This window comes from Trichogramma pretiosum, unplaced genomic scaffold (genome assembly GCF_000599845.2).
Source record: "Trichogramma pretiosum strain Unisexual culture from Peru unplaced genomic scaffold, Tpre_2.0 scaffold3, whole genome shotgun sequence".
NCBI lineage: Eukaryota > Metazoa > Arthropoda > Insecta > Hymenoptera > Trichogrammatidae > Trichogramma > Trichogramma pretiosum.
In genome coordinates, this window is record NW_019641698.1 from 2,740,153 (window position 1) to 2,753,288 (window position 13,136).

General features: G+C 34.6%; 3 protein-coding genes across 3 annotated transcripts; all 3 read left to right on the top strand.

The window, feature by feature from the left end:
* The first annotated feature begins 1,826 nt into the window (after window positions 1-1,826).
* Window positions 1,827-4,814, top strand: LOC106650324 (lipase 3-like). The gene is made up of 6 exons (XM_014368253.1): window positions 1,827-2,326; window positions 3,272-3,500; window positions 3,609-3,723; window positions 3,802-4,048; window positions 4,125-4,374; window positions 4,465-4,814. Exons 1-6 carry the CDS (start codon window positions 2,222-2,224, stop codon window positions 4,758-4,760), a joined length of 1,242 nt encoding a protein of 413 aa, XP_014223739.1. The 5' UTR covers window positions 1,827-2,221; the 3' UTR covers window positions 4,761-4,814.
* LOC106650325 (RNA 3'-terminal phosphate cyclase) lies at window positions 4,810-7,690 on the top strand. The gene has a single exon (XM_014368254.1). The coding sequence runs from the start codon at window positions 6,569-6,571 to the stop codon at window positions 7,688-7,690; it is 1,122 nt and encodes a 373-aa protein (XP_014223740.1). The 5' UTR covers window positions 4,810-6,568.
* Window positions 7,691-8,478: 788 nt separating this feature from the next.
* LOC106650378 (rab proteins geranylgeranyltransferase component A 1) lies at window positions 8,479-12,812 on the top strand. The gene is made up of 11 exons (XM_014368339.2): window positions 8,479-8,993; window positions 9,526-9,592; window positions 9,660-9,851; window positions 9,923-10,097; window positions 10,161-10,398; window positions 10,609-10,831; window positions 10,907-11,113; window positions 11,183-11,307; window positions 11,385-11,548; window positions 11,621-11,800; window positions 11,867-12,812. Exons 1-11 carry the CDS (start codon window positions 8,945-8,947, stop codon window positions 12,038-12,040), a joined length of 1,794 nt encoding a protein of 597 aa, XP_014223825.1. The 5' UTR covers window positions 8,479-8,944; the 3' UTR covers window positions 12,041-12,812.
* Window positions 12,813-13,136: the final 324 nt, after the last annotated feature.

A 13,136-nucleotide genomic window follows, 5' to 3' on the forward strand; every position in this document is an offset into this window, starting at 1 on the left:
GTGCTATTACATGCTGCTGGCTGCAGCACTTGAAAATGATCGCATCGTCTCGCGATGCAATCGCTGCGCACTCGGCGCTCATGAGCTACAGCTTTAGACACGGAGAAAGAGAGACAGACGGGCAAAAAAAAAAGAGAGACCGAGGAGTGATAAACGTTACGTCGTTGTTTTGAAAGAGCAAATTCGTACGTTATTATAAGCGCTGGACACGTCTCGGCACGGCCGAGCGTCAGAAATCACAATCGCTGATCGGTTAATCCCCTACTCTCTCGGCAATTGCGCTGCTGCATAACGTATCGCAACGTGTGCGCGCCTGTATACATATATATTAATGTGCATCGGAGCGCCTTTCGCCTTCTATTCGCTGCGACTTTTCTTCGCTCTGCGCCGCTCACCGATGCGCAGTCCGCGCGCAAAAATTTTCAGCGGGCTTTTCAGGCCTCTACCTACAATCGAGAGCTGCGATGCATGTATTCGCACGTGCGAGGAAATTCGCGGTGCATCGTGTGCTTCCGCTGCTGCATGGACAAATGTTTCGTCGACTCGATTTTCTACGAGTTGCATTGTGTCCATAGGGAAACGATCTTTTTAGTCAGACTCGGACCGAGACGAGTGATAAGGAACGATTTTGATCCGATATAAGCACGCCTTTTTTTACGATAATTCCTCGAATTTTTTAAATTCCACTTTAGCTTCGACTAGCTACGAGTTTTTATACGAACATTCTTTTTGTGATGATACGTAAATTTGCATAGTACGACTGCAGATGATTCGAGAACAACTGAAATAGCATTCTATTGCTCCGAAATTTTTTGATTTAACCGTAACGTGTTCTTTGTCTTTTTGATTTTTTTTCATTCTTTGATAGTACACGGATAGCGACATAGTTTTATTCAATAAAATTCTCAATTTCTAGTCAAAGCGTGTACAAAAATCATTTATCCAGATTTTGATCGATAAAAATTAGCCTTTCAGTGTCGTAAAACTCTAACATTCGCGTTTCATGGTCGTAAAAATTAAACAATAACGATAAGTACAACAAAGAAAGAATAAACATTTTATAAGATGAAATAGTTAGCGATATACTTATACAGTGTGGGTTTAATCGGTGCTGAAAGTCATCGACTATATATATAATGAGTAGTCGTTGAATAGGTGCGGCGGTGTGGCGGCGGCCGAGCAATTCCATTGTAAAACCAGCCAATAGGCAAGCCTCGTTGATCGTACGATTCGTAGAGCCCCTCGTATGCCATATACATTAACGTCGTTGGCTCTATGTGTGGTGCCTGAATAGGTTTTGACAGTAAGTCCATCCACTCCCTACTACTTTTCCAGAGAGCCGAGAGAGCTCCCGATCCGAACACGAGCCTTTGTGTGTTCGTGTGTTCCAGTGTGGTACTATGTAGTAGGCTATATACACACACATACACACACACGACACACGCTCGCCCAGCTGAGAATTGACGTTTAGCGTCGTCAGCATCTCGCGCTCGCGTGTGAGTCGACGGCGCATATAGCAGCCAGCAGTACGCTGACAGCTGGCTCACGGCGAGCATCGAGTCTGACTTCGACGCTGCCGTCGTCGTTGCAGTGCCACCGTTCACCGTTGTTCTCTGAAAAATCTCTGCGTTTTAGAAATAAATACATACCTGTATACGCCTAATGTAGGAGCGAACGCAACTAGCGCGACGCTACCTTCTTCGTTCGCATGATAAACAATCAAAGTTTGACAGTTTTAACCATCGATTCCCCCGGACGTGCGCGAGTGTGCGTCGAGAAATTATATATATCCCGCGGCCAATATACACACGCGCGTAGCACCGCTTTCTCTTTAGAATATAAATAAAGGTAAATTCATGTCATCAGACAGCGTAAGTTGAAAGTTCTGCGAAACAAATCGATTCGCTGCGTCAGCCGCGTGCTCGTTGCGGACTTGGCCTAGAGTGTCATTCGGTGTCGGTGCGGTAGTGTGTTGAAGAAATTCGTCGCTGTTCGATCCATACACGGCCTCACCCTGGCGTCGCTCGCTGACACGGGGGTCGCGGCCTGGCTCGTGGGCAGTTTCTGGCGCGCCCATGCCCAACTGCCCCAGCCGCTGGCGCCGCTCGTCAACAAGATCCTCTACCAGGCCAACTCCGTACTGTCGCTCATCAAGCCCGAGCTGTCGTACGCTCTGACGCTGGCCAACGATCAGTTTCGCCAGCAGCAGGAGCAACAGCTGATGATCACCGATGGCCAAGAGCTGCAGCAACGGAGCAGCAACGAGATCGCGATCGTGGACGACAAGCCATCGCACGATTTGCACGACGAGATTCATTTTTCAACGGTGAGTGTCATCTCAAAGTGCCGGAGAAGCGAAAAAAACGCGATTGCTTTTCTCAAATTTTTCGCCTTGATAGTGGCACGTGTTTCCCCGCATTGTGAATAACGCGAAACATTGATTTGTATCGTCATATACGTACTGCACATACATTTATTAGTCCACTTGTATATAATGTAAACTTTCATAAATGTATAATATTATATGTCGACTATACGTATGAGAATATATTTGCGATTGCAATTTGCTCAAGTTCAAGGTCGCACGCGAAGAAGCGCTCGGACGCTCGTTGCAAAGAAATAAACAGCATTTAGGAGCAATCGGTCATTTGCGCGCGGCTCACGAATGACACACGCACGCGGATGATTAAATCATTTCGTTGTTTTTTTTTCACGATCGTGCGCGCACAGCACACGTCAAACGAGTACTATATATTATGATGTGCCCGGTAATTCGATGTGCCGCGATCGCTTTGAAAAACTCCAATGCACCGCATTGAATTTGCGATTCCCAAACCTTCGAGAAAAATCTTTTCTAAATTGGCTCTTTGATTGCTCTTTCTTTTTTGTCGCGCTCCGAGTTGATCATTATATTTTTTGAATGTGTGTCACCTTCACTATTTTAATATTCCATTAGCTCGGACTGTCGATTTCCGAAAAAAAAATCTTCTCGTGTTGCGTTCGATTCGCAACTTAGTTGCATTTGAATTTTGAATGCACAATTCGTTTAGACATTCGTCTATAAATATTGCATACATATTTATAACTTTTACTGATTAAGCAAATAAACTTTCATATTCAAAGATAAACACTTTTTTGCTTCATTCACTTAAAAGTGGATAAGAATAATCATGAGTTTCTATCTCTTATATGATTCATTTTGTTTTGATTTTGTTGGAATCAATGACTGATTGTTTAATCATAATAATTGAAACTTGAATATTGTTTTCAGCCTGAACTGATCACAAAACATGGCTATATTGCTGAAACTCATCATGCATGGACTGAAGATGGATATAGATTGGAATTGCATCGAGTTGTAAGGAAAGCAATATATGAAGATGTAAATGATGATTTAAATGTGAAAAAAGAACAAAAAGTTAAAATACCAATACTCATCAACCATGGACTATTATCAAGCTCTGCAGACTGGGTGTTACTTGGACCACGTAAAGCCTTAGGTATTTATTATGCACTGCATTAATTTCCAAAAAACAAGTTTAAATTATTCATCAATTCAATTAAGTTTTTCCATAGTAAATATAAACATTTTTTTCAACTTTTTTCAGCTTACTTGTTATGTGATTGTGGGTATGATGTATGGTTAGCTAATGTAAGAGGAAACACATATTCACAATGCCACAAACAATATACAACAAAAGATAGAGAATTTTGGAACTTCAGGTAATGTGATTACATCTTTTTTCAAGTTAAAAATTTATCTTAATACATTTTTTGCTAACAGTAAATTTCTCTTTACAGTTGGCATGAAATTGGAGTTTATGATATACCTGCTATGATAGACTACATTCTTGAAAAGACTCAACAAACAAGTTTACATTACATTGGTTATAGTCAAGGAACATCTACTTTCTTTGTGATGAGCAGTGAAAGACCAGAATATGTAAAAAAAATTAAATCACTTGTCAACTTAGCTCCGATAGCATTTATTTCTAATCATAAGAGTCCTTTATTAAAACTTGTAACACGTCTCTATGTTATCATGGAAGTAAGTATTGATTGTACAAATTTTAATGTAGTGTCTGAATTTTTTTAACTTTTGTTCTTTGTTCTATTATGTTTAGTGGGGTTCCATGTATTGCAATATTCATGAGTGGTTTCCACGCAACAAATTACAAGCCAAAGCATTACGAACATTAATTAGAAATACACCAGGAACAGTTACAAAAAGCCTTTACAGTTGTTGGTTTTGTTTGATTGCTGGATTTGGTAGCAATCAATTAGACAAATCCATGTTACCTCTTATATTTAGTCATTTTCCTGGAGGTTCTTCTGCAAAACAAATAATTCACTACAGTCAGACAATACTCACTGGTAATTTTATTTATGAATTCATTATTTTTAATGAAAAATTTGATTTTAATTTTATTTGAATCTAATTTTCTTCATTTTCTTGTTTATTAGACTCTTTCCGAAAATTTGATCATGGAACTGCGATAAACTTGAAGCTGTATGGAAGCACACGACCACCTAAGTACTCCTTTGAACGAGCAACTTGTCCAACGGCGGTATTTTACAGTGAAAATGATTGTCTAACACAACCGGCAGATATTCAGAGGCTAGTTAATCTGTTACCAAATATTCAGTTGAAACATAAGATAGAGTACTCAAAGTTCAATCATATCGATTATTTGTGGGGTCGAGATGCTAAATTTTACCTATATGATCATATCATAAACTTCATTAAAAAATATGATTGAATAGTTTTTAAATATCAAAAATTATTGAGTTACGTATAAATTATTTATAAAATGTCTTCATTTGTAGTATTCTTTTATAAATTGAACAAATGCTTTATTTAGTTTAAATTTTAATTTTTATATAAGAAAGTAAAACTCGACCTTTAAGCCTAAAGAAATGTGCTTTAAAATTGTTATTTTTCAAGTTATGTGTAGAAGAGAATGTTTCCGTGCTATAATTTTTTTTCATTTTAGACTTCTGAGAGCAGCGACGTTTTCTATTTAAAAAAACGCAATTAAAATTAAATTGTTTACATATTAATAATTTGAAAGATATAGTATAGATATTTGAAAAAACGTAAATTTAAAGCTACTAGTTGAATTTACGGAGTTAGAAAAGTATGTACATGTCCTAAAAGGACAAGCTAAGATAAATGCTTACTTTGTACCTATTAGGTATAATTATAGAATAGGAATCAGTATTATAAAGCATGTTAACAAAAGCGACTGATAATAAATGTCAGCTCGTTACAAACTAATAAAATTGGTTTGAATCTCTGTTCAATTAGTGGCAACAGAGAGAACGAGTCTATCGTTTTGACTCTGTGATACAAATCTACGTGAATAATATGTATGTGGAGAGCGAAGCAAAGAGAAGTGAAGTCGCGGAAATGTTCGATTTAAGTCGTCTGATTTCGTAGTTAAAACTATACGCTTATAAGCTAAAAATATGATGAAATCTGATATTAATTTTAATAGTAATGAAATGAATATTTTTTACTGCGAACTGACATGAATATCGACCTTTGTTGAGGTATAAAGCTAAGCTTTACTATGTCCAAAAAGTTGATTGGTGCAATGAAGATTAGTGCTTACTGTAAAATATAAGATAAAAATTAACGTTATAAAAACAATCTACTTTGGAGTGCTTTTACTATAACATTAAATTAATGATTTATAAACTGTACCTGTATGTGATACATCTGAGCTAATGATAATGATAGGAACTAGAAAATGTACAGTAAAAGTTGTTTATAAATTAAATATCATATGTTATGAAATTATGAAAACTGTATAAAATAGTTTTTTTTTTTTATAAATAAAAGCGAAATTCGTTGTAAAGAAATATGAGTTATTTTTCGGTGTTTTACAATCATTACAATTTGCTCTGTAGGAAAAACCAATTGTTCAAGATATTCTTTACTAGCTCACACTGAGAAACAATTAAATTTATGCAAACATAAATTATCAAATCTTATCCAAGCTAATATAATTCTCTTAAATGTATAGTTTAGTGCAATTCTAGTCAAAACGCCAAAATTACATTTAAAGATTTACGGCATTTCCGAATGTGTTCGGCATACAATTAGTAAACTTCTTTTTTTTCGTGTGTTTTAAATATTATGAAGATTATTAGGTGCTAATCAGGTTTAGGGAATATTAGGTAATCTAGTAATTCTTTATTTCATTTATTAACGAATACTTTAAACTTCATTTCATGTCAACATTTGGAACTTTATGTTATAAAAGCTGTCATTTCATTTACCATTCGAGTGCGACTTTACCGACTCACGTCTTGATGACAAACAATTAAAGTAGCGTCGTAACCTTATAAAGGTGAACAAAGTTTGTTTACTTCTCACTCATAGTACTGTAACTCATCTACAGTACGAAATATAAACAGTGCCGATAACTTGTTTAAATGCAACATATATTCAACGCACAGTTTAAAACAATTTATATTTGGCGAAGTCAAATATCATCGAGTTTGAAGTATATTAATTCAAATTACTTTGTGTATTTACTAAGTAGAGCTTTTTCCAATAGCAATGGGTGATGAATATTTGAAAATTGATGGGAGTTTGGGTGAAGGTGGTGGTCAAGTATTAAGAGTAGCTTTATGTTTGAGTGCTTTGTATAAAATTCCCATTGAAATAGATAATATTAGAGCTGGACGTCCAAAGCCAGGATTATCTGCACAACATCTGAAGGGAGTAGAGCTAGTAACAAAAATGTGTAATGCAGAAGTCACTGGAGCTGAATTAGGTTCAACAAATTTAAAATTCAAACCTGGATCAATGCTGCATAAAAAGCACGAATTGACAGCTGATACAAAAACTGCAGGTTGCATTTGCTTACTCATACAAGTTGCTCTTCCTTGTGCTCTTTTTGCATCTAAAGCAGGTACATACATTCTCAAGGGTGGTACTAATGTCCCATTTGGTCCTCAAATTGAATATTTTAAGAATGTTTTTAGACCTTTACTGAAAAAATTTGGAGGATTTTTTGAACTTGATATATTGAGAAGAGGATATTACCCTCAAGGAGGAGGAGAAGTACACATGAGAGTAACTCCTGTTCGTAATCTCAAAGCTGTTCATTTGTTAGACCCAGGTATTCCAATTGATGTAAGAGGTTGGTCATTTGTCGCTGGTTCAGTCAATATAATTGAGGCACAAAAAATGACGAATGATGCAAAGACAAAAATTATTCAAGAATTAAAAAAATGTGACATTACTACACCACCTGTAGAAATTATAACATATAAAGAGCCTAGAAATAGTGCTGTAGGACACGGATCTGGTATCAATATTATGTGCAAAACATCACGAGATTGTGTATTTGGAGGATCTGGTCTTGGCTCTAAACAAAGAACCCCAACCCCTCCTGGGATCGAAGCTGCTAATCAATTATTGTATCCAATATTAGCAGATGCTTGTGTAGATGAGCATTTACAAGATCAGATGATTATATTAATGGTGCTTGCCAAAGGATTATCTAAAATAAGAATTGGCAAAAATGATCTCACTTGTCATGCAGCAACTGCAAAACAAGTTGCTGAAATTATGCTTGGAAGTAGAGGATTATTATTTACCATGAACCAAGATACTAATGGTTCTAATATTCTTGAGTGCAATGGCTTAGGATTACAAAATGAATTTCTTGACTAATATTAAAAAATTCACAATTATAAAAAATATTTGTTAATACATATTTTTATAAGTTTGTAAAAAAAATTATCAAATAAAATAGATAAAACAAATCCTTTATAATTATAAAGTGATATTATGCTTATTATTCCCGTTCTAAATTAACGTAGTTTAAATTTTAATCAAGAATATATTACAGTTTTGAATTTGAATTTATATTATCTTTTTTTCTTTTTTTTATCACTCATAACTTTTGTTTTAAAAATTTGCTTTCATGCCATATCGACATAGCGGAAATATAAGTTGAGTAAATTCCTAATTTTGATAATTCTATCATAATCTTATCGATATTCTAAAGCTTTTTTGGCAAAAATAATAGAAAATGGTAACTACAGAATAACTGGTAAATCATATTGAGCAAATGGGCTGTCAAAAAAATGAGAAAACGTTCCTGCCTTTGTTTACTTTTTTGATGTGAAACATCTATTTTATTGTATTGTAAGTTTTTAAAAAAGGACAAGTTATTATTTCGCCGATAGAACTATAAAATTTTTGTTCACGAAAGAGGTGAGTCGAAAAGAGTAAGGTGTGATCCACGTTATAAAGTTTAGCAAGAGTGCATTGCGATTGTTAAATCCACATTATTATTAGGATAAGGGCAAGGGCGTCATCGGTGCGATACACACCCTTTCTTGGATAGCAGAGTTACTGCATACTTTGATGCGAACGGCACGTACTGTACACATACACTGACAGGTGTGTTTCTGTTTATGTATACGCGCATACTTCGCAATGCTGCGGGAGTCAGCGCCGGGACTTTGGGAGAGTGCCGAGTGCCTACTGCCCGAGAGAGAGAAAGAGACAGATAGTCCGAACCAAGCGAAGTGGAGGAGGTGCCGCACACAGTTCACATTTTATGCGATCGCTGCCGCTGACGCTTTGTGGTGCTGCGGCTTTTCTGTTGTATGTTATTGTGTTGCAAAAGTTTTAGCGCAGCTGACAGCTATACAGCCGCCGCCGTTGCTCCGATCACTGCTCCGACCAGCAGACTTGACGCAGAGCTGAATATATCTAAGCCCCACATGAATTGTTATCAGAAGTAATAGGCATCGCGCAGCTGCTCTCGGATAGCAAATTTCCGCCACGCTCTTTGGTGCTTTTCGTACGTAGATTTGGTGGAGTGATATCATCGAGGACACGGGGGGCGATCTTTGCTCGAGTCTCGTTCTAGCGTTGAAGTGAGCTTACGCGAAAAACGTTCGACCGAACGCCACCATGGAGGACGACCTACCCACCGAGTACGATGTCATTGTCGTAGGCACAGGTGTGTGTTTTATTTTACGTATGCACAACTCGTCTTCTTTGAATGCAAGCACGTTTATATGAGTTGCCTTTGTCCTTTCCGCGCTTTACTTCGAACGAGAAATTGCCCATGGCGTAGCGATTTTTCGGACGACTTGCGATTGTATGTTTGGTGTATGCCATTGGGGATTATTAGAATGGAACGCGGAGTACACCTACCTCCTATTATACTCTCACCGCTTATCGATTATTTCCTCTTTTTCCTTCTTACACGATCGCCGTTGTTCTGCTGCATTGTTGTTTTTACGACAACTTTCACTTTTTTTATGATTTCCACTTGAACTTTTACTTGCACCTATTATGTGTCTTGTAAAAGTTGCGATTTTCGTATCTTTATTTTAGAGAAATTAGCATTATACTAAATTGCAGTCATTTACAATGATCCATATTTTTTACGTGTACTAAAAATATTCGTAACAACAGCTCTAAGAATGCTTCTAGAATTTTTTATTCATCTTTTAGTCATTTTTTTAAAAAGATAATTACTTTTGCAGGAATGACTGAATCAATTGTTGCTGCTGCAGCAAGCAGAATTGGTAAAAAGGTTTTACATCTTGACAGGTAAATTTTTTCCAATACCCTTTCATCTACACTGTTGAATAGTTTACTGGAAAAATAATACTTTTAGCAATGAATATTATGGAGGACTGTGGGCAACATTCAATTTTGATGGATTACAAAAATGGATGGAAGATTTAAAATCCGGAGCATCTGAAAATAAAGATTTTAAACCTGACCTACAAGATGGTGAACAATTTTTACAAGCCAGTAATCAGTATTCTACAATTGAAAATATTGTTGAAGATTGGTTCATTTCTAAGTAAGTAACTATTTCATAAGTTAAAAAATATAATTATTTTCAACCAAAACTTTGCGATTTGAATTTTTCAGTGATGAAGATCTGCCTGCAGTACTAGCAAAAGATACACAAACTGAAAGTTCTGAAGAACCATCTGTTGCTGAAAAAGTTGATGATGATAAAAGTGATAAAAAAGATACCAAACATTGGAGCATTGATCGCATTAAAAAGGAATACAGAAGATTTAATATTGATTTAGCTCCCAAGGTAATTGTGTAATATGAAAAAATTGTAAATCTTCAATCAATTACAGTAATTAATTCTTTGCAGCTCCTTTTTGCCAGAGGAGAACTTGTAGAGCTCCTTATATCAAGTAACATTGCTCGATATGCAGAGTTCCGTGCTGTATCTAGGGTCGCAACTTGTATGAATGGCAAGCTGACTCAGGTTCCTTGTTCACGAGCTGATGTATTTGCCAATAAAACAGTGAGTGTTATTGAAAAGAGAATGTTGATGCAGCTGCTCACTTCATGCATGGATCAAGGGGCTGACAGCCCTGAATTTGATGGTAAATAACATTTAATACCATGTACATCATCTTCTCTGTTAAATGCAATATATTAATAGTAAATGTATAACTATCTATATTAAAAATCCTATGAAAAATGATGATAATTGTATCAATCATTTTACATATTTATACTTGGTACTTACTGTTTGAACTGAATAAGTCATTTATAAAGCTATTCAATTCTTAATGATTCTGATTTATTTGTAGGATATCGTGATAAACCTTTTGTGGAATATTTGAACACGAAAAAATTAACACCAATAGTAAAACATTATGTTATGCAAGCTATTGCAATGGCTACTGATAAAACATCATGTCGAGATGGTGTCAACAATACAAAGCATTTTCTCAACAGCCTTGGCCGTTATGGCAATACCCCATTTTTGTGGCCTATGTATGGAAGTGGTGAACTGCCACAATGTTTCTGCAGGTAGATTTATAAGCGCACTTGATATATTTTTTCATGTTTAAATGGAGTATAATGTAAAAATTCTTTATTTAATAGATTGTGTGCTGTTTTTGGTGGAGTTTATTGTTTAAAACGTCATCTGGATGGCGTCGTGACCAGCGGAGACAAATGTAAAGCCATTTTAAGTGGAAAACAAAGACTCACTCTTGAGCATTTAGTAGTCGGCCAGGGTCACTTACCTCCTGAAATCGTAGCTTCTACGGGAGAAAATAAAATATCTCGTGGTATTTTTATAACTGACAGGTAAATGAATATTTTATGACTTTTTTGCATGTTACATTCACTTTTCAATAATTCTGTAATAACTTTTAGATCAATTATGAAAGGAGAAAAAGAAAACTTGACATTATTATATTATCCACCTGAAGAAGCTGGTCAAGAAGCAGTTACAATTATTGAGTTGGGACCTTTAACAAATGCTTGTCCTCAAGGACTATGTAAGAAACTATCATATTTACAAATGAATTATTTTTATTATTTATTAGTATTTTTTAATACCTTGAAAAAAATATAGTTATAGTTCACATGACCTGCAAGCGAACAAAAACAGCTAAAGAAGATTTAGCATATGTTGTAAAGAAGTTTTTGAAAGCTGAAAAACTTGAAAAAAATGTTTCACGTACACCAACTGATTCTCAAACTCAAACAAGTATTGCTGGTGGTGAATCAGTTTCTAAGGTAATTTAATAATTTTTGGTGTTATAAAATAAAGCAAAATTAGTATATTTATATGAATGATTATATTTTTAGGACATTGAATCAAAAAATCCTGATGATGAAAATTCCAGCAATACAATGCCACAAGTATTATGGTCACTATATCTCAATTTGCCAGCTAGTGATATTAAACTTTCGGAATCAGCTCCAAATAACATTCATCTTTGCTCTGGTCCAGACTTAAATTTAGATTTTGACTTTGCTGTTAACCAGGTAAATTTCCTTTTGATAAAAAGATTTTTTTGTAAAACTTAATTAATACTTAATTATTATTTTTAGGCAAAAGAAATATTTAAATCTATGTATCCGGACGAAGATTTTCTGCCGAGAGCTCCTGATCCAGAAGAAATTATTTTAGAGGGTGAAGAGGCACCAGGACCAAAATTTGAAGGTGATAATTCAAATGGTGAAAATGAAAAGCAAGATAATGAAAAAGCAGAAAAAGAAGAGTAATTGTGTGAATCACGTTTTAAGTATGTTTTTTTTTAATTTTTTATTCACAAATCTTTGTGTTTCACTAAATATTTGTTGGAAAAAGAAGAAAGTTTTTAATACATTTATACTGCATTTATATATTATAGCTTTTGTGATTTTATAGCAGCTGAAAATTGCATAAATTTAATGTATTTGAAATTTTTAAAGAAAACACGTTTTTTCATGTGCTGGCATAAATGTATATTCTCAAAGATCATTTATTGCACTACATCTAAGTGTTTTAGTATAAAAAATTAGCATTTGAGACCAATTCAATTTAAGTCATAATATCATTCAATTTTTCCTCATTCATTCAAATGTACATTTCACATTCACTGAAATTATGATTGGTGTTGTATAACCGCAATTTTTCCATTAAATTAAAAATAATCATTATTAAGACTGCAAAAAATCTATTTGATACAAATATTCTACAGAAAATGTAGAACAAGTAGGCTTATTTTAAAGAATTAATCAGTGTCAAAGCATAGTATTTGTTTTATGAAAAAAATTGATTTATGTAAATTTTCTAAATCAAACAAATATAATTAAATTTTAAATGTAATTAAGAAGTTACGAAAAAATTGTTTTTCCTGGCTTAACTAAACGATTAAAAATCCGAGGAAAAATTTTAAATCCATGGACATTGATCTTTTAGTATTTTTTCAAATTTCAATTGTACTCAAATGTACAACTCATAATATTTCATAGGCAAGAAACAATGTGCTTTCAATAAATAAAATGAAAATAATTCTGTAATTACAATTTATTACTCCATTGGTCAAGAAGATTTATACTCCAAGTACAGATGTTTGAGTCATCAGTTTTTGTTGAAATTATATTGTGTATCATTTATGTTCACAAGGAACTGAATGTTTCATTAATGATGTTTCAAAAACGTAATTGGCAAAGCAATCATTGCACTTGAATATGCATATACTCTCATGCTCATTTAATTTCTAAGATATTCTTGATTTTTTTCTGTGATTATTATCCATGTAGTATGCACAGTTTACTTTTATATGGATTTTGCGTGCATCGATATCTTTATTTAAATTTTATACCGATTGAAAGA